Genomic DNA, 20,076 nt, shown 5'->3' with positions numbered 1-20,076 from the left:
CTCTTCTGCTCCTTTTGTTTCCTTCTGCTTATGTTTCTTTGTTGTTTCTCATCTTTTCTTCTTCTGTGACAGATTTTCTTGCTGCCAAGTTGTACCTCGTCTCCGTTTTACCTCCATTTGTGTTTCCATCGTTTTTCTTTTCTGCTGCTGTTGTTGTTTTCCCATTACACTGTTGAGTTTATTTAATTCGTAATGTCCCTGGACACACCACCGTGAAGCTATTTCCTCTCATCTCCTGTGCTGTCATCTTCCTCTCCTCCAGGACGTGGACACCATCTATCTCACTCAGGACACCAGAGAGCTCAACCTGCAGGACTTCATTCACCTGGAGAACAGGTACGTTCACTGCTCAGCGTTTCTGTGACTTTCACCTCGTTGTAGGTGAGCTGATGAGAAAGAATTTTACCCTCCGGTCTTTTGAACATTTGAACAAAACATTTTTAAATCAGTGTTTTAATGTCTTATCATTCTTAGTATCACTTTAATTAGTGTTGTCTTTTTTTTCCCCTGCAGGGATCTGGTGGCGATCATCGCCGCTCTGGAGTACAACCAGTGGTTCACTAAACTCTCCACCAAAGACTACAAACTGGTAACATTGATACAAACAACTGTGCACCTACAATGTGACAGTAGAAACCATTTGATACGGACAGAACGGACATGAAAAATGATCAATTATGACCTCCAGTTAGTCAAAAACAAATCTTCCTGAGATCTGTGTGTGTGTGTGTGTGTGTGTGTGTGTGTGTGTGTGTGTGTGTGTGTGTGTGTGTGTGTGTGTGTGTGTGTGTGTGTGTGTGTGTGTGTGTGTGTGTGTGTGTGTGTGTGTGCAGTCGACTGATATTTGTGACCAGATCTTGAGAGTGGTGGCTCGGTCCGGCCGGCTGGAGGAGCTGGTGCTGGACAACACTGGACTTAAAAGGTCAGAGGTCAACTGATCGGTGCATAATACCACTTTTAATTATTCCTGTCAGCCTGATCGCACTCAAACACGAGTAAATAAACCGTTTGTGACCAGGACACAAAGTCCATTCAGGATATCAAATGTGTGTTTGTTTTCTTATCGATTGTGCGTTGATGAAGTTTGACAACATCACACACGTGATCACATGATTGTGTTGTTTTGTTTCTTTCTCTTCTTCAGTGATTTTGCTCAGAAACTGGGCAGCGCTCTGTCGTACAACCCGGCCTCCACGCTGCACACACTCAACCTGAGCAACAACTCACTGGAGGACAAAGGTTAACACGTGTGCCCACACACACACACACGCTGTTTTTATTGTGTAGGCAGGCTTTGGCACGCATATCTTCATGATATGACCCATTAGAATGGTTTATAATACCGGGTTGGGTCGATGTTATGAGGCGGCAGGCTGTGCATTTGTCAGGCTCCACCCACTGTACCCATAATGTCTAGTAGAGGGCGGAGCTTGTGTGAGTTTGAACTAAGGTTACGATATTGTAACCCGGGTGCTATAAGCAGAAGGGGAGCTCATGATTGCAGGGAAGTATTACCAACAGAGCCCAGTAGCAGGCTCCATCTGTGCTTATAGAACTAGGGTTACAATAATGTAACCGCCTTTACCGTGAAGGCTCACAGAGGGCTCATAGATGATGTATTGCGCCCTCTGGTGGCCATGTTAGAGCCCGTCAGCTCTATAAAGTCTAATAACTTTAATGAGTGGGTGTGTGTTACTTTCTGCAGGTGTTTCTGCTCTGAGTGCTCAACTTGCCAAACTTCCCATGGGCCTAAAGCACCTGAACCTCTCGAGGACCTCCATGTCTCCTAAAGGTGAGCACACAGAAAGAAACACAGATGCGGTAATACGTCATTATTGTTCTGAATTATTGTTTCGGGAGACTAAAAGTACGTTTGTCATGTCTTGCAGGTGTGAACAGCCTCTGTCAGGCCCTCGGCGCCAACCCGTCGGTCGCCGCCGCTCTCGCACACATCGACCTGTCGGGAAACTCGCTCAGAGGCGACGACCTGCAGGTACGCCTCCACCTCCCCTCCCTCTGTCACACCCACCTTCAAGACAAACTCTCAACCCCAGTTTATTTAAGCTGTTTAGAAAACATCGGACAGAATTAAAGTTCTTGAATAGTTTGCAAATCTGAGGGTTTTCAAATGACAGCAGTAATGTGTTTCAGTAGACTTCTAATGTGTTTTTTTCTGCACAGAACCTGCACAGCTTTCTGAGTCATCCAAACTGCCTGGAGACCTTGGACCTGTCCAACAGCGACTGCTCTCTGGAGCAGGTAAAAGCAGCTCGCACATACAAGCAATCATACACACTTTCAACACATAATACCATGTTTATATTCCTCCAAAAGTGGTCTACACATTCTGAAAGAGGTTCATTTGAGCCTGGTTGTAATTTAGCTGAAGTTGAGTTTTGTGTTGTTTCTTTTAGGTGTGTGCGTCTCTGCTCAGAGGATCTTTGAAGCATCTCTCCGTCCTCAACATGTCCAAGTCCGTCTTCTCTCACAGGTCAGATATTAAACTCACATCCTTCCTTCTATCAGTCGACTCATTAACATTATGCAATATTACAGATATATTGCTGACTTCATTATCTCTGACTTTGGACCGGTAGATGGACTTGATTGGCAGATTATTTCTCCCAACGTTCAACAAATGCCACTTTTATATATAGTTTAAATGTACATTTAAGAGTATGAGATGTTCTTTTTTTAATTGTAAATGTATTACCGCACTCCACGGAGTCATTTCTAACACGTCTCTCCTCACATCCACACAGGAAGTGCAAAGAAATCTCTCCGTCCTTTAAGCTGTTCTTCAGCAGCGCTCAGGCTCTGCGCTCAGTCAGCCTGTCGGGGACCAGGCTGCCTCTGGAGGCTCTCAAGTAAGAAAATACTGCTGACAAAATGTAAATTACTAACTAAATATGTATAGCATTCAGTTAAACTGTTTCACTGAGAGAGAAGGCTTCTTCAAGGAGTTGCCATTTTGCATCATTGTTTAAGTCACACAAGGAAAAGTCAGTTTAATAAGCAAGAAAACACTGACTCACTTCTCTACCAAAGAGAAGAGAAATGATAGAAATGCAGCTGCCGTCTGCAGTGTTCTCCCTCAGTACTGGACCAGTACTGGACTCGGGTCCAAGTTCAAAGATACCAAAGTTGCCCTTAAAGCGATGTCATTGCTCTCTGCAAGCTGTTGTCAATCCGTCCGATGAGTCACTGGTCTTTCTGTCTGCAGAGCCTTGCTGTTGGGACTCGGCTGCAACCCAAGCCTCAGTGACGTGTCTCTGGATCTCAGCTGCTGCGAGGTAAAAACTGACATGAACCTCAGCACTCTGTTTGAGTTCAGCATGTAGTAAATGTGCAAAATACACCGGTGACAAGTTTATTATTGAGATCTGGCTCTCTTCTGCTCTCAGCTGCGTTCAGGAGGCTCCCAGATCCTGGAGGGTTGTGTGGCTGAGATTCCCAACATCTCCAGTCTGGACATTTCTGACAACAGTGAGGAACATTTTTTTAGATTCGGAACATTAACGATGGCCGCTGTATTGACTTTGATGGTGGCCTGCTCTGTTTCCCTCAGGTCTGGACATGGATCTGAACACCCTGCTGGTCTGGCTGGCCAAGAACCGCTCCATCAGACACCTGTCACTGGGCAAAAACTTCAACAACATCAAGTCCAAGTGGGTGACACACACAGCATTCCAGCACCTCCTAAAACACTACATTCCTGGATTGTTTTTATTGAAATAATTGAATTACTCACTGCATTGTTTTTGCCACTTTTCCCCAGAAATGTGTCTCAGATTCTGGACAACCTGGTTCACATGCTTCAAGAGGAGGATTCAGTGAGTTCTTTGTGTCTTCCTTCTGTTCCCTTTGCTACCCGTCACTTAAGCCTTTATTTCATACTCAAGCTTTTATTAAACACTTCAGATAAAATCATCCAATAAACAGCCTGCCTGTCGTTTCCCGTGCAGCCGCTGACCTCGCTGTCCCTGGCTGATTCCAAGCTGAAGACCGACCTGTCCATCGTCCTCAACGCCCTGGGCAGCAACACCTCCCTGACCAAACTGGACATCAGTGGAAACTCCATGGGAGACATGGGGGCCAAGATGCTGGCCAAAGCCCTGCAGATCAACACCAAACTCAGGTGAGCAATGAAACAGAATCGTCCTCCGAACAAACGTTATGTTTGGGAGAAGAAAAGCTGTTTAATCCAAATGTTTGTGTCTGCAGGACCATCATGTGGGACAGAAACAACATCAGCCCTCAGGGTCTACAGGACGTCGCTGCTGCTTTGGAGAAGTAAGTATGAAGCAACCTGTCGAGATCACATGACGTGTTTGCATGCTGTACGCCCCGTCCTGACTCTGTTCTAGTATTATGGAGTAAGTCATGCTCATGTACTATTTTCTCTCCCCAATCAGGAACCACACCATTCGTTTCATGCCTATGCCCATCATGGATGCTGCTCAGGCACTGAAGGCGAGCCCAGAGAAGACAGAGGAGGCCTTGCTAAAGGTCGCTGCCCTGTTCTTTGTAAAGAGCACCCTGTAACCTCCACTGTCTGTATTCAGACTCTTTAAATCGTATCTGATGTCACATGTTTGCGAGTTACATTTTAGTTTGTCGTGTTGTTGTGATGTAGATGGAGCAGTACCTGCTGAGGAACCACGAGACGCGCAAATACCTCCAGGAGCAGGCGTACAGGCTGCAGCAGGGAATAGTCACCACCACCACGCAGCAGGCAGGCGCACACACACACACACACACACACACTAGATCAGCAGACCTTTGCTTTAACATGCTACTGTCCGTTGTCTGACCTCTAACCTCTCTGTGGCGCAGATGATGGACATGATTTGTGTAAAGGTGCAGGACCACCTGAACTCTCTGAGGTTCACAGAGACCACCGCGGTCCAGGAGGACGTGAAGGTGGCTGAGAACTTCATGAAAGACGCCAAGAACTCCAAGAAAGTAAGACCACGTGACGGTAGATCGGTCTGTCTCGAGACACGAACATCACACCTTTGGACAAGATATTTGTATAAAAAAAATGTTCTTCCTTGACTCACGGTGCAGACTATCAGCTGCTTATCAGGGACACTTCTGGGCCTGACTGCCAGATGAGTCAAGCAAAAATCACACCTTAGTGCTTTATGACTTGTTTTGATTATATTTCAACACTAAGAACAAACTCCTATATCACCTGTAGTGACAACAATTTCACTTTTATGTAATTTAGAGCAATAAACATGCTAATTAAAGTTACTGTGAGGAACTTTTAACTGGTTATGAAACAGTCTCAACGTAATACTGATACCTTTTATAAGGTCTACATACGTGAACTAGACCATCAGTGTGAAGATAGGGCTCGTCATCAGGTCCGGTTTCCTGCTAAATCAGATGAAACAATTTACGGCACCCAGCTTCACCAGAAACTCCTTCAGCTCAGACTCCAGCAGAGACCGGTCCACCATGGACAGACCCAGATCCTCCAGCAGAGACCAGTCCACCATGGACAGACCCAGATCCTCCAGCAGAGACCGGTCCACCGTGGACAGACCCAGATCCTCCAGCAGAGACCGGTCCACCGTGGACAGACCAAGATCCGGCTTCACCCACAGCCTTGGACCTGCAGTCGGATCTCCGGAGGGAGGAGGAGAGCTCAGCTCCCGGCAGCAGCAGCGTCTCCTCCTACCACTACCACTTAGTCCACAGGGACCGCCAGAATCAACACAACATGAAAGTTCCTCATCGTAGCTTTAAGGCAAAACTTAAACAATATATCTGCTTTTGCAGTTTTGGCTCAACAAGATAGCCTCGACTGGTAAACAGTTAAAGATCTCTCGCTGTGTCCCTCTTTTCCCTCATCCCTCCAGTTGCTCCCCAACCTTCACTACCTGAAGAGTGGAGGGTCAGGCGCGTGTGTTGGAGCCATTCAGGACAAACTGGAGTCGATGGCTGGAGAGGTTGCCCGGGTGATGGACGAACAGCTGCAGGTACTGAGCTGCTGTTGACACAGAAGAAGTCTTCTAAAGTTCAATGTGAAGTTTACTCTTTGCTAACTCCTCCCCAGACAATGCTGGTGTCCATGGTGGACGCTGCTGAGGGCCTGTGTCCTCATGTGATGAAGAGGAGCAGCCTTCGACAGGAGCTGCTGAAGGCCGGAGCAACGAGGATGACCGTCCCTCGCAGCTTCATCACCACCACGCTGCTGGAGCAGTCCGGGGTCGACATCATCAACAAGATCAGGTGTGTGTGTGTGTGTGTGTGTGTGTGTGTGTGTGTGTGTGTGTGTGTGTGTGTGTGTGTGTGTGTGTGTGTGTGTGTGTGTGTGTGTGTGTGTGTGTGTGTGTGTGTGTGTGTGTGTGTGTGAGAGATTTTACATGGTTAGCTTTAGATGCACAGAAAGTCTAGTCAGTGGATCTTCGGACTTGACTCTGAACACTTCAGAAGGAGTGAACGAGACTCACACAGCCGACAGGTAGCCCATCATTTGGACAGTTGTGTAACACGTCATGTTGGTCAGATGGAGACTTTGGAGCCTGAACGTGATTTTCTGTTTTGTTTTTTGAACAGTGAAGTGAAGCTGAGCATGGCGTCGTTTCTGTCCGATCGCATCGTGGATGAGATCCTGGAGTCTCTGTCCAGATCACAACATACTCTGGTTAGTGTCCTCTCCACCTGTCTGTCTGTCTGTCTTGTTTCTCTGTCCATTCACCCCCCCACCCCCTGCGTCCTCTGTCTGTCTCCAGGGCGACCATGTGATCAGGAAGAGTCACCCTCTGCTGCACCACGAGCCCCCGATGGAGACGGAGGTTCTGGATGAAACGGTTCTGCAGCTGGAGAAACACAACCAGGAACAGAAACAAAGCCAGGCCCGGGACCAGAAAGCTGGGCTGCAGGATTTGGACAGCTGCATTGTTAGAGAACACACATCAACACAAACTCTTTTACACCAGTCACTGCGTATCAGCCTGTATAAAATGGGTTCGGAATAGTCTGCATGGACACCAGAAGTCCTGCTGTAAAATCAACACATCTCATCCTAACACCAAGAATTTGTACTTCTTAAAAAAATCAAGATAAAAACCTGTTTTTGCTCTTTAGATGACTCCTAAATCCAAGAGGAGGAGTATTCTGGTGAGGATGCTGCGACCCGTCTCTGTGGCGTTCGGTGAGTGACAGAAACTGACATAAAGTTACACCGGGTAGCAACTGGTGTTTCCTGGTGCCTTTCTCAGGCGCACAATAGATAAGACCCGCCTTCTTGACATTCAGCAACCAATCAGATAACGACAACTCTGAAATGTTTGTTTTTAAATCTTGTTTTAGATTCTTTGCTGGATTCCAGACCAGTAAGCGCTAATCATGATTAACTGTTAACTTTGCCTTCTGTTTGATCGACAGAGATGGAGTTTGACCTGGACAAGGCTCTGGAGGAGGTTCCTATCCATGTGGAGGACCCTCCTCTTCCTCCTCCTCCTGCACAGCCATTGGACAGAGTGTCATCCTACTATGGAGACCACCCCCCTCCCCCTACTCCACTTGATACAAAGCCTATCTGTTTGGGCGAGTTGCCGCCTGTAGAGCACAAGATGCTGGAGCATCACACCAAACTCCGACCGAAACCTAAGAAGAGGACAAAACCCAGCCGACCAGCTGTAGGTTTAATCGCCCCATCATCAGTGATACCGATCTGTGTTTTGTTTTGTTATATATTCTGTTGTATATCAGTATCAATATCAATAATCTTGACCTAGAATGAATACTGTTACCCTTCAGCCCAGGACTTGATAAAGATGGTGCAGCTCAATTGGCTGTTGAGGTTGTTAACTTGCTGATAACATTACTGGCAGAATAAATACAATTTAACTGAGCGTCATCTCTCTGTCTCCACCTCTGCTCAGCGGAAGGCGCAGGAGGCAGAGCAGAACAGCATCATGGGAAAGCTGGACGAGGGCCTGGAGGACTTCTTCTCCAAGAAAGTCATCAAACTCAGCTTCAAGTGAGAGTTAAGCTTCAAACTGAAACGATTGTGACGTGCACGTAAAAAACATAAAAACACAGATCGCTTCACGTCCTTTGATGACGATTTGTGTTAAAAACAACTCTGTAAAACTGATCATTTTTTAAAATCCGTTTGATTAAAAGTGAAGTAAAGTTGTGTGTCATCGGCATAGAAAAGTAACCGGATGCTTTCTCACAATATGAACACATGTGAGATGTTGTTGGTTTGTAAGGCTGGATAAAGTATATTTCTTTCTAATAATTTAAATGTTGTATCTTCTCTAGACTCCCCTCTGGCAAAGGTCCGTCCTCCAGCACGCAGGAAGATAAGAAACGGGAATCCAGAAAGAGCGGTTTCTTTAACCTTATCAAATCCCGGACGTCCCGCTCAGAGAAGAGCCACGGAGCCGCCTCCATCACTCCACCCCACCCTGCCTCCTCCGCCTCTGCTTCACCCTCTCCCTCAGTTACCCAAGTGACCGAGGAAACAACGCCAACACCCCCCACTCCTCCCGCGAGAAACCCGGGCACTGTGGCAGAGCCCCATCAGGAACTCCACAGGGCTCCATCCTCGGACCACACGGATTCTGAAACGGAGACCTCTCAGACCGCCGCCGAACCTGCTGAGGAGAAGAATGTGGAGGATAAGGAGAATGTGGAGAGGAAGGAGAACCTCCACATTCCCCGCCATATTGGGGTCCCTGTGATGGGCATGGACCTGCTGGCTGAGATGAAGGCCAGACAGGAGAGAATGGCTGAAAAGAAGGTGGGTGGAGCTCATGGGTCAACACTGCTAAAGCATTTGATACCATCGTTAAACCAATATCTTGGTACCAGAAAGCCTCAATACAAATGTGAGAACATACAGCTGGATGAAATAACATTTTTAAAAAGGTGTCTTGTAGTCTAGCTAGCTATAGTTGCTGTTTTTCCATGGCAACAGCTAAAAAGTGTGCGCTGACGAGGGCTGAAACGTTCAGATCAACTTTTATATTTTATACACGATACCTTGTTGTGAAGGTTTCCACTTCTTGCTGTTATTAATGCATGAACATTGATGAGGACTGATTGATAGTAAATTGCATCAAAAATAAGTTTTATTGTTACTAGACAACATTTTAATAAGAACTTTAAAACAAAGAGTCAGAGAGCTGGAGTATGGAAGCCCAGAGGGGACAAGAGGCTTTATAATGTATCACATGTGAATGTGTTGTTAGAGTAAAAATTCTAATGAATGCATTTTCATTTTTACAAACTCGTATGGACAGTCTATGACCAAACTTTGATTTACAATTTGAGCGTGATATATATGCTATTGAGGAATTACATTCTCCGTTTTAGTCGTAGTAGTAGTTCTAGTAATAGTCTAAAACAAAGTTGGAGGGAGGCTGATATCTAACAATGTCATCGCCAACGACTTCTCTTGATAGTTGTGCACAAGACAATAAATCACTTCAAACTTGAATAAACGCTCTCCTCTCTGTTTGCAGGCTGAGTTGTCATCCTTGCAGGACAATGTGGACAATGATAAAGGTGAGTTTCATGTTACCTGTTGACCTATGTTGGAATTTCTATCCATACTTAGAAGGTTAAGTTGCAGTTTATATATATATATATATAAATATCACTCCTAAACTGTCTCTGGTCATTTCCCTCCATCCCGTTGTCCCAGCGGACGCTGATGAGTCCAAACCAGAGCCGACTCCCAGGTCCAAACCACCCAGCGTCACCCCCAAACCGCCCCCACCTCAGGCCGCCAAACCTCCGCTTGGGACCCGGACTTCTGCGCCCCTCAGTCCTGCCAGTCCGACCAGCCCCAAGCCGGGCAGCACCTACATCTTCGGTGGGCAATGATTTGGAGAAACAGGGAAACAAGAGACATACTATACTAGTTTTTAGGGTTTTTTTCTCAGACAGACAAGAACAGCTGTTTCAAAATATCTTTATTTCCCCAAGCAGGAATGTGATTCTTATATAAATGTGTATTTGTACTAAATCAATTCATTGTTTTATTGTGCTCCGTTTCTCAGATGAGTCCACTGAGGCTCCAGCAGGCAGCTCATCTGCCAAAGGACCACTTCCTGCTCCTCGCCTGAAGAGGGCGCCGTCGGAGCAGGAGAGAGAGAGCACCAGCAGCAGCTCTGCAGGACCGCTGTCTCCACTGGACGGTTGGTTTCTCCTCATGAACAAGGCCTCAGTAGCAGCAATACTTACAGGAGTTTGGTCATATTTTGATAAAGATCACATTTGAAAGAATTGGCTGATTTTTGATGAAATTGAGTTGGTGAAACTTTAGTTAAGAGTTTACCAGACTTCTATTAAATTAACTTTCAGGTTATCTTTGATCTTTGTCGTTTTATATGCTGTTTTATTTGCATCATTTCAACGATTTTATATACAAATTAAGTAGCCAAATCAGGGGGAAGAGAGAAGGAAAGAATGAATCAGCAGATAATCTACAAGCACTGAAGGGATGAATACTGTGGAGAAGATGGCCGACAGACAGCCTTGGTTGCTGGGATACTTTCTTTCTTCCTGATGAAGGTTGTATGACTCAGTGCTCCATGTGAACCGCCGCACAGCTGAAAATATAACACTCAATGTAACAGGTGACAGTTTGATTAATGAATGCTTTCAAGGCCACATACGTGTGTGTGTGTGTGTGTGTGTGTGTGTGTGTGTGTGTGTGTGTGTGTGTGTGTGTGTGTGTGTGTGTGTGTGTGATTTTGTAGTTGAACTCTCGACTTGTATAATTAACACTTTCAGGAAGTATTTTTCCCTAAAACAGCGGTTCTTCTATGTAATTGTCGCGGAAAAGACGTGTTTTTAAAATCAAAGTGACGAGAAGAAAAAGGTCCTTTACACACGTGAAGAGTGTTTATTACACACGTGAAGAGTGTTTATTACACACTGACAAGTTATTTCAGGTTCGGTCAGTTGTTAAGGATGTCCTTCTCTAAGGCACTGCAGTGGCTTGAGCATATCTTCAACAGAACTCAGAGAGCATGACCTCTGGCTTAGTGTTTAAACCTACATCATATCTTTATATGCAGTCACATAACAAAACATTACAAAATGAAGTATGAACATTCAAATCAGACCACAAAATAAATACAGATCAAGAGTGTATTTCCACACTCATTCTGTATGAAGTTTATGATTTCGTGACTCCTTATAAGGTGCTTGATTTGATATTTAGAGCATGAATTTCATCTTTAAAGCTGTTGTCATTTTGTCGTCCGTTGCTTGTTTTGAAAACAGAATTTATCGTAATTTTCTGTTTTCCATCAGTCTAAAAGAGAAGGAATCTTTCTTCTCTCCCTGCAGGTGAGTTCCCCGTGGACGGTGATGCGTTCGAGCCGCCCGGTTCTCCGGTCGAGCCGGGCGCCGGTGGCCGACAGTGGTCGTCTCTGAAGAGCTCAGCCGGTCCTCCCGCTGCGAGCGAGGACGAACGGGAGCGAGCCAAGTCCCTCCCCGCCTACGGTCCGACTAATCACCACCCTGTCAATCTCATGAATCCTGTTTCCGTCTCTGCACGGTTTTCTAAATGTCGCACGAATCCCCCTTCAGAGCGTCTGCTCTGTTTACTGACTGCACTTACACATTGAATCAAGCGTGAAGCGATAGTTTTCCTTCTATGGTACTTTAATTCAATTTCCCAGTCAGATGGGAAAACATCTTCCACTGTTTTAGTTCCCCCTCATTCTCTTTGCTCATCTATACTCTCTCTCTCTCTCTCGCTCTCTCTCTCTTCAGCGAGGCCTCCGTCTCTCACAGACACAGATCTCAGTCCAGCTGAGGAGGAGATTCTTCCTCCGGCCGCTGATCTCAAGTCTGACAACAAATCAGAGGAGGAGTCCGACGACGCCCCTCCGGTCTGACACCAGCCAGATGTTTACGCTCTCTGAATGCTCTCCACACCAACGAGGTTAATCACACAAAAACAGTGATTCTTAACATTTTTACATTTCCTGGTGAGGCGCATGCAAACAGAGTGTTTAGCATGTGTCGTGCTGTTATCTGCGGAGTTTCCTGATCTTGGATCAGTCCCAGCTGTCCGGCTAAATAGACACCAAAACGGCTCCATTAGCGTCTCTGTCAACAGCTCTAATAGGACCATAAAGAACAGAGCAGATGGCTTTTATCTGGTGCAGAGACAATGTGCTGCTGCTTAGATACAGAGAGGTGAGTGAGTCCAGAGCACCGAGGAGGTCCAGACTGAAGCAGTTCGGTTTGACTCTATTTCTCTTCTGCAGGTGAACTATTGCTGGTAATTCAGTGACTTCTACCAGCAGGTTTTCTGGAGATAAGACTGAAAAGAAGTCTTTGTTCTATCCTGCAATCATTCACTCCTTATCTTGAAACACAAAAAAACTGTCCACAAATTAGAAAATGCCAAAATTAGCATCAGCGGGAACAGATGAGCAACAAGAAAAGTGTCAAAAACCAAAGAACGCTCTCTGCTGCTGAGCCAAAGTTACTTTTCTACTCAAACTAATGTTGAGACTAATTAAGACATAAACATGTGAGTCAGCTTTTTGTTTCATCTTTGTTTCATGATGCTAATGATGTTAACCTGACGAGTTGATAACCGCACAAGCTTTTATTCCATTTCAAGGAAACAGAAGATGGGAAATGTTACCTTGACCGTGTTTTGGAATTGGCTTGATATTTGTTTTTAAATTGCATATATTATTGTAAACCATAAGTTTAATGATATTAAATGTCATCGCGGCTAGTCGGGGCTTTGCTGGGTTTAACGGTCTAGTTCAACTGCTTCTCGTGGTCCCGCCCGTCAATGAAGAGTGTGAGATGTGGCTGAAAGCTCTGCAAAATATAATCTAGTAAATGGGCCTTCATTTGAGATTATTTTGTAAACTATTTCCGAAATCGAGACGCTCAATAACAAAGTGTAAGTTTCAGTTCTGCAGATATTTCTTACACTTTAAAAATCTATCGTTGAGATTTTTACAGTGTAAAGTCAGATGTAACGCTGCGTTCAGGTCACGGCAGAGTCTCCGGGATTAACAGTTTCTCTACATAACGACACACAAACACTGCTGCTGTATCCTCACCATAACACAGTTTATCGTGTACTGCTGCACTTACTGTTGTATCGATGTAAATATGTACTAACGTTCCCATGTGTTTATGGTTCCGTTTGTGAAATAAATGGGGTTTATATCGGAGTAAAATGCACAAACTCTGGGGTTTATATTGTATTATGAGCAGACAATCAACAGCGTGCTGTTGAATCTGCACAGATAGATGGTGGTGGTTTTCTATTTTATTGGGAAATATTTTTATCAGAATCTAAATGTTCTTTTTTTTCTTTTAAAGATTTGAAAGTAAAAATGTGTTTTATTGTTTATATGCCATCAAATGTACAAACCTGGAAATGTGACGTCCAGCTGTCAGATCTTTCTGTATTTGTATGTTTTATTTGACCAATAAATGCAGTTTTACTGTCCGGACTCTCTCTCTCCGTCTGTTTCTCCCCCTCCTCCCTCCCTCCCTCTCTCTCCCTCCTTCATATACAAGCTGCTGAATCCCTCTTTAGTCTCATTTAGCTGATTTCAGCAGACGCCTGGAGGTGAAATCAGAAAACGTCTTATTTCCGTGGATAACAGACCGTCTCTCTCTCGTCTCTGCGTCTTTAGAAGAAGCGTTTCTTTAGTTTTGTTGTCCCCAGCTCGACCTGTGGACTGGTCCTCAGCACCATGGACAGCGCCTTGGACCGCCTGGACGCTGCAGGTTTCCTACAGATCTGGCAACATTTCGACGTAGACGGTAAGAATGGTTTTAATGGCTCGGACGTCGGTTTGTTCAGCGAGCTAAACTGAGTAAATAATGTGATTTATTGTGCCTGTAAATGCAACAAAAATAAAACTGTGTATTGAATAACAACACAGTCATTCAGAGAAGACGTTTAACTGACGGTGTAATAATCGTGGTAAATTAGGACTTGTGTGTCATGACGGCTGTTTAATTGCGGGTTCATACAGAACATCACAGCTGAGACAAGTCACAACATTATCCGTCACCTCTGCAGAAAACATCCAGATACTTTAAAAATAATCAACATGTCATCAATAAAGAATGTATTCATCCAAAGTTAAAGAACTGCAGGGATAATAATCACACTTGCAGTAAAGAAGTACAGCCCAACATGAGTTTGTGTTGTGAAATCCTAATTTAAGGGGTCATTTGCATAATCGTGACGTTTCACTTCAAGACCCTAACCCCAGACTGGGTCCTCCTGGGTGTGTACTAGATACTTAGAATGCCATTCTACCTTCCTAAAAAAGAGGTTTTTGTCTGATTTTTAGCTGCCAATTTTGCAAGACAACAATAAACTGAGGCATGAATCAATCTCACCGAAAAGTCAAGTAGTAGCTGTTCTAGATTATTTTTTATTTATTATATCACATGATCTCTGTCAGAAGGAGGACTTTCAGTCTCAGTTACATGATGTGATTCATGAAACCTTGAGAGAGAGAGAGACAGTCAGAGCGTTTTAGAGCTTTTAAAGGAGCAGCGTGAAGGATTTAATATGTTTTTATTCATGTATAATCGCCTGAAAATAGGAGTCATTGTGTTTTCGGTCGCTAAGAAAAGGCCGTTTATATCTAGAAATGGAGCAGGTCCTCTTCACAGAGTCCACCATGTTTCTACAGAAGCCCAGAACGGACAAACCAAACAGTGGCTCTAGAGCGAGACTTTCAGGTTTGTACCAGGCGGCAACCTCCGGTTCTGAAGAGTGAAGCCAAAGCTTCATGTGTTAAAGCTGCATTCTCTCTAGTGTCCACCAGGGGGCAACTCCTCTGGTTGTATAGAAGTCTATGAGAAAATGACTCTACTTCTCTCTTGATTTATTACCTCAGTAAACATTGTAAACATGAGTTTATGGTCTCAATCTCTAGTTTCAAGTCTTCTTCAATACAGCATGATGTTCATTTAGTACATTATGGTCCATTTACAGTCAAACAGACCATAAAGCAGGGGATGCTTTAGGGCGGGGCTACACTGTGATTGACAGTCACTCCTCTTCAGTCCAAATATGGTCACTTCCTGTTCACTGGTTGTAAAAAGCTAAAATGGTGACGGACAAAATCCAAGATGGCGACGGCCAAATCGCCAAACTCGATGCTACAAAATGGCAGTCCTCAAACCAATGGTTGTAATCTGCAAACTCACCACTAGATGTCACTAAATCCGACACACTGCTCCTTTAAAGTCAGTTTAGGGAAGTTTGTCCTTACTCGACATTATGTTTGCATAATTACAAGAATGTTTCAATATTCATTCTTAACAGTAACAGAGATAATCAGTTAAAAACTCAACCATCCAGCTTAAGTGAAACATATATACTTACCTTTCACCCTCTTGATTCATACTTTTATAAATGTTGTCTTTCAATCCACACAAACCGTTTTACTGGACTCTTAATCTTAATATTTTCATGAAAAAGTAAAAGTACAACGTCTCCTTTATGTTCTGCTGAGCTGCTGTTTGAGCTGACGAGGCGCCTGGTTGTGTTTCTAGATAACGGTTACATCGAAGGAAAGGAGCTGGACGCCTTCTTTCAACACATGCTGGAAACATTTGGGATGAAGGTAAAGAGATCAAATGTGATCTGCTTTTCACCTAAAGGTTGATCAAATAAAATATAAAATAAACACCTCAACTTTTCAGTTTTATCTCTACAACCTCGTCTGATCGGTGAAACGTATTTAAGTTTGACTTTATTAATTATACTAATTATACTTTATTTAAGCGTTTAATTTTCACCTCTTCATCACAGTACGTTGCTTTGTGTCACAGTGTTTTATTTGATGAACCACCAGGGGGTTATGTGTGTGTGCACCATAGAAGTAACTACACTGATATATCCACGTAGCATTCAGCTTTTAAAATGGTAACAAAATAAAATTCTGCATCAGTAAACTTGAAATCTCCATAAAGTCCATGTTGTTTTCAGAAGGAGGAGATAACGGAGGACAAGATCAGAAGACTGAGAGGAAGATTCATGTCCGCCTACGACACCGCAGCTGACCGACGTCTGCAGATACAAGAGGTACAAATCTCCTCTTTCCCTCCGAGCTGGTTCTGGGATGTAGAAGAGTCTAAACTGACAGTATTTATGGATATGTTTAGCCTGTGGTCAGAGTCAGATACTCAGGTGATGTTTCAGTTGTTGGTGGAGATCGATCTTAGTGCATTTAGTATCATGTAATTGTAAAGAAGCCTTCAGTTACAATGTTTGTTTTTGGGTTTTTTCTCCAGCTGGCCACCGTGATGCTGCCGGAGGAGGAGAACTTCCTGCTTCTGTTTCGCAGAGAGACGCCGCTGGACAACAGCGTGGAGTTCATGAGGGTGAGGGGTCAAAGGAGCTCAACAACCCCAAGCAAGATTTTAATGTAAAGCTATAGAGGACGTGATGTTTGTTCACTTTACAGATCTGTCACTTACCTCTCTTTTATTAAAGCCCCAAAATAAACATTCGTGTATCAGGTATTCTCTCCGTGTTACCTTCAATTCTTGAAGAACATGTAGTTTTTCCTCTCACGCCTCCACGGCGAACGAAGAATCAAAAATAGGGGGAAAAAAGTCTTGATGAATTAAACGGGAGCCGTGTTAAACGACAGCAAAACGACATCAGAACATCAGTTTACAAACGTTCACAAGTCTCATTTATCCTAAAACTTAACAAGTTAAAACACTTTGACATAAACTGTCTTACTTTTCTCAGTTCTTTTAATTCTTTGTTCACCGTAGAGACCAGAGAGAGAAACTCCAGGTGCGTAACTGATACACAAATAGTCATTTTGTGGGCGAAATATTCCTTTAATTGAATCATTATGACGGACGGAGGATGACTCAGTCGATCAACTTTCAAAAACTGGTTTGATTTTCACGAATTTTGCTGTGAATATTCGTCACCGGAGAACGATTACTAAACATGAGATAGCAGACAGACTTACATCACTTTTGACCTGAGCACCACCTTCAGGACAAACTACGCTTTTAAGAGAACAGAAACGTAGAAAACTGTCACTGTACTCATGATTTACATGTTGAAGGTTGTCATGAACATTGCCGTGGCTGGACTCAAACTTTATATTATATTTATTGCATTTGTAGTAATCGGTGTCTTGTCTGTGTAGATCTGGAGGAGCTATGACTCGGACAGCAGCGGCTACATCTCAGCGATTGAGCTCAAGGTAACTCTGGTGCTCAGGTTGACTATCACAGTGGATCTTGTGTTTGTGACTATTGATTTATCGACGGGACTTGAAAGCACTAATGACAGAAATCAATTTAACATAGAGTTCCAAGGTGGAGGTAGATGGGTCCAGTTCTGTAATGTCACTTCAGTGGTTATTTGAACCCAAACGACGATCTTTTCCTAAAACTAACTAAGCGATTTTGTTGCCAAAACAAGTTGCTTCCTGTGAAGACTGAAGTTCATTTTGAAAAGACTGTGTTCATGTAATGAGCTGAAATTGACACGTGTTGCTGGACTTTCATAGGAAAACGCACAAAAATGAGAGATCAGAGATCATACGAACGCAGACACACTTTCCTTAAGTCTTCATTTCTGCAGACGTTGCCTGAAGGAATTACCCACAATTCATAGCATTGGGATGGTAAACATGGGGTGACCTCTAGGGAGCATGGCCTCTAGTCCTGAACATCTGAGCTTGTGGCTCTCACCTGATTGGCTAAAACCTCTGTGTGGTCCTAGTGCACCCCCTGTTACACCCTTTTTTCCTTTTTGTCCCTTCAGGGCTTCCTGCAGGACCTCTTCCTTCAGCACAGGAAGTCCATCACCCCTGAACAACTGGAGCAGTACACTGACACCATGGTAACCAGATGTTCGTGCTGCTGACTTCTTCTTGTCATCCACAGAATAATTTTGTTTGTTTTCTTCCTGTAGATGAAGATGTTTGAGAAGAACGGCAGACTGGACTTAAGCGACATGGCCAGGTACTGCTGATCTCTCCATCAGATGTCATTTGAATCATTCATCTCTTAAATCTGCCACTTGACTCTTAAAATGAGGATAATTCTGTCTCTAAATAATAAGAATAAAATAACTTGTTTCTCGTTTTCCGAAGAATCTTGGACCTGAAAGAAAACTTCCTACTGAAGTTCAAGATGGACGTAAGTTTGAAGAGTTTATTGAGACGTTTTTTAATCGTACTTTTAGTTGAACTGATAGATGATCCTGGATATGTAATACTAGTTTCATGACTCTCCTTGCTGTCTTTGGTGTTAGGCTTGCAGTCAGGAGGACAGGAAGAGAGACTTTGAGAAGATATTTGCTCACTATGACGTTGTAAGTTTGCATTTAGATTTTTCTTTGATGTCTTTCTGACCACATACATGTCCTGTAAAATAACGCTTGAATATTTGCTTCATGAATATTTGTTCATGTTGAATGCTGATTGGAAGACAATATACATTTAAAATACTTTATCAACTAATAGATATCATCACGAAACGTTTCCAGTTGATTACTTAAATAACGACAATTATTTTTTGTGCTACAAGTTTCTAAAATTGTATGTTCCAATATGCAAATGAGGCATTGTCATATTAAATATGTGCTAATTTACATACATTCCCAGAAAATAAATGTAAACATTGAATGAAGCCAGGTTCAAAAGTCTTGTTTCATTTTGTTGACATATTAGAGTCAAAGGTTTTTACAGAGGGGATTTATGATGTCTCTTTATATCACTCCATAAATCAGAAAATACTGTCAACAGACATAAAACATCCCCTTTCTCCATGTTTTTATTAATAAAACATTGTATAAATGAATGTGTGAGTGACGTGTGAACAAACCCCTCTGTGTGAACCTTCAGCACACAGAGAGGAATGAAAGAGTGAAGTTTGGTGAATGTAAGAGCTGCTGAAGTGGAGATTTATCATCAGAGTCTGAGAACAAACTCATTGAGAGGAAACGTCCTTTAAAGAGACGTTTAGTTACATTACAGACATTTAGAGACTCTACAGGTGAATACATGAACTCATAGATATCACCATGAAACTTCACCACTTCATCACTCACATTAAGAGGAGTATTTATTGTATTACAAGTTTTCTGAAATGTTATGTTTAAATATGCAAATGAGGCATTATGTAATGGTGACTTTTGCTGCATTTAGGAGAAATCTACAGACGTAAATAAACAAAGTAGCAAAATAAAAACACCTAAATGTGTATTCTGTATTTTGGATGGAATTTTGGGGTGTGTGTGTGTGTGTGTGTGTGTGTGTGTGTGTGTGTGTGTGTGTGTGTGTATGTGTGTAGAGTAAGACGGGTGCGTTGGAGGGCCCTGAAGTGGATGGATTTGTAAAGGACATGATGGAGCTGGTGAAGGTAAAAAAGATTTTATCCATCACGATATCACTGCCGTGTCATTTAATTTACATCTTTACCCATCAATTGACCTCTGACCTCTCTGTTGAACCCTGTCCTCCAGCCCAGCATCAGCGGCACAGACCTGGACAAGTTCAGGAAAGCCCTGATGGGTCACTGCGACATCAACAGAGATGGAAAGATCCAGAAGAACGAGCTGGCTCTCTGCCTCGGCCTCAAACTCAAATAAAGACCCTCGCTATATTAAAGTTCTTTATTTCTGTCACTACTCACTTCATACCGCTTTTCTTTTCTTTCTCTTTTTAATTTGAATGTGCGTCTTTTACTATTTCCATTCCTTCTCCCGTCCTAATTTCTGGAAGTGTATCTCCTCCCTTACTGGCTCTGTTTGGTGTTTAAAAACCAATGTATTTACATATTTCATGCTCAATAAAAGCATAGTACATGTCCATTTATATATTTTTCTGTTTAAAAAGTCAACATAATGTGGATTAATGCCGCCATGATTTAAATATGGATTCCAAAAATAGCTAGTTGCTGTTTTCATGATTGAATGACTCGCTTCTTTGTAATATCTTAATATATGAAACAGTGTTTACATGGCATTATTGTGAAACTAGTTACATGAATGATTGTTCATAAAAAAGTATTAAATCTTTGTCCGATATGTTTTTCTTCTCTGAA

General features: G+C 43.2%; 2 protein-coding genes across 2 annotated transcripts in view; both read left to right on the top strand.

Annotated features, from left to right (window-relative positions):
• The window catches only part of carmil1 (capping protein regulator and myosin 1 linker 1), a 25,988-nt gene extending 12,517 nt beyond the window's left edge, over positions 1 to 13,471 (top strand). The window contains exons 8-38 of the mRNA XM_076082385.1: positions 263 to 336; positions 514 to 589; positions 834 to 922; positions 1,145 to 1,239; positions 1,706 to 1,792; positions 1,890 to 1,993; positions 2,182 to 2,259; positions 2,415 to 2,491; positions 2,763 to 2,867; positions 3,224 to 3,293; positions 3,405 to 3,486; positions 3,569 to 3,668; positions 3,779 to 3,833; positions 3,966 to 4,138; positions 4,225 to 4,293; positions 4,416 to 4,509; positions 4,637 to 4,735; positions 4,837 to 4,965; positions 5,871 to 5,990; positions 6,068 to 6,243; positions 6,571 to 6,658; positions 6,747 to 6,914; positions 7,102 to 7,168; positions 7,402 to 7,679; positions 7,902 to 7,999; positions 8,287 to 8,767; positions 9,492 to 9,537; positions 9,656 to 9,844; positions 10,032 to 10,169; positions 11,329 to 11,484; positions 11,758 to 13,471. Of these exons, the coding sequence (XP_075938500.1) occupies positions 263 to 336; positions 514 to 589; positions 834 to 922; positions 1,145 to 1,239; positions 1,706 to 1,792; positions 1,890 to 1,993; positions 2,182 to 2,259; positions 2,415 to 2,491; positions 2,763 to 2,867; positions 3,224 to 3,293; positions 3,405 to 3,486; positions 3,569 to 3,668; positions 3,779 to 3,833; positions 3,966 to 4,138; positions 4,225 to 4,293; positions 4,416 to 4,509; positions 4,637 to 4,735; positions 4,837 to 4,965; positions 5,871 to 5,990; positions 6,068 to 6,243; positions 6,571 to 6,658; positions 6,747 to 6,914; positions 7,102 to 7,168; positions 7,402 to 7,679; positions 7,902 to 7,999; positions 8,287 to 8,767; positions 9,492 to 9,537; positions 9,656 to 9,844; positions 10,032 to 10,169; positions 11,329 to 11,484; positions 11,758 to 11,882 (3,786 nt within the window). The 3' untranslated portion in view covers positions 11,883 to 13,471. The remainder of the gene's footprint in view (positions 1 to 262; positions 337 to 513; positions 590 to 833; positions 923 to 1,144; positions 1,240 to 1,705; positions 1,793 to 1,889; positions 1,994 to 2,181; positions 2,260 to 2,414; positions 2,492 to 2,762; positions 2,868 to 3,223; positions 3,294 to 3,404; positions 3,487 to 3,568; positions 3,669 to 3,778; positions 3,834 to 3,965; positions 4,139 to 4,224; positions 4,294 to 4,415; positions 4,510 to 4,636; positions 4,736 to 4,836; positions 4,966 to 5,870; positions 5,991 to 6,067; positions 6,244 to 6,570; positions 6,659 to 6,746; positions 6,915 to 7,101; positions 7,169 to 7,401; positions 7,680 to 7,901; positions 8,000 to 8,286; positions 8,768 to 9,491; positions 9,538 to 9,655; positions 9,845 to 10,031; positions 10,170 to 11,328; positions 11,485 to 11,757) is intronic.
• A 250-nt stretch (positions 13,472 to 13,721) lies between these two features.
• Positions 13,722 to 19,621, top strand: LOC142939186 (secretagogin-like). Its single transcript, XM_076082402.1, has 11 exons — positions 13,722 to 13,791; positions 15,547 to 15,617; positions 15,986 to 16,078; positions 16,288 to 16,377; positions 17,169 to 17,225; positions 17,792 to 17,869; positions 17,942 to 17,991; positions 18,123 to 18,168; positions 18,284 to 18,343; positions 19,324 to 19,392; positions 19,496 to 19,621. Exons 1-11 carry the CDS (start codon positions 13,722 to 13,724, stop codon positions 19,619 to 19,621), a joined length of 810 nt encoding a protein of 269 aa, XP_075938517.1.
• Positions 19,622 to 20,076: the final 455 nt, after the last annotated feature.

This window comes from Anarhichas minor, unplaced genomic scaffold, assembly GCF_050575085.1.
Source record: "Anarhichas minor isolate MPS153535 unplaced genomic scaffold, ASM5057508v1 ptg000094l, whole genome shotgun sequence".
NCBI classification, from domain to species: Eukaryota; Metazoa; Chordata; class Actinopteri; order Perciformes; family Anarhichadidae; genus Anarhichas; species Anarhichas minor.
This window is presented reverse-complemented; position numbering and strand designations above follow the sequence as displayed.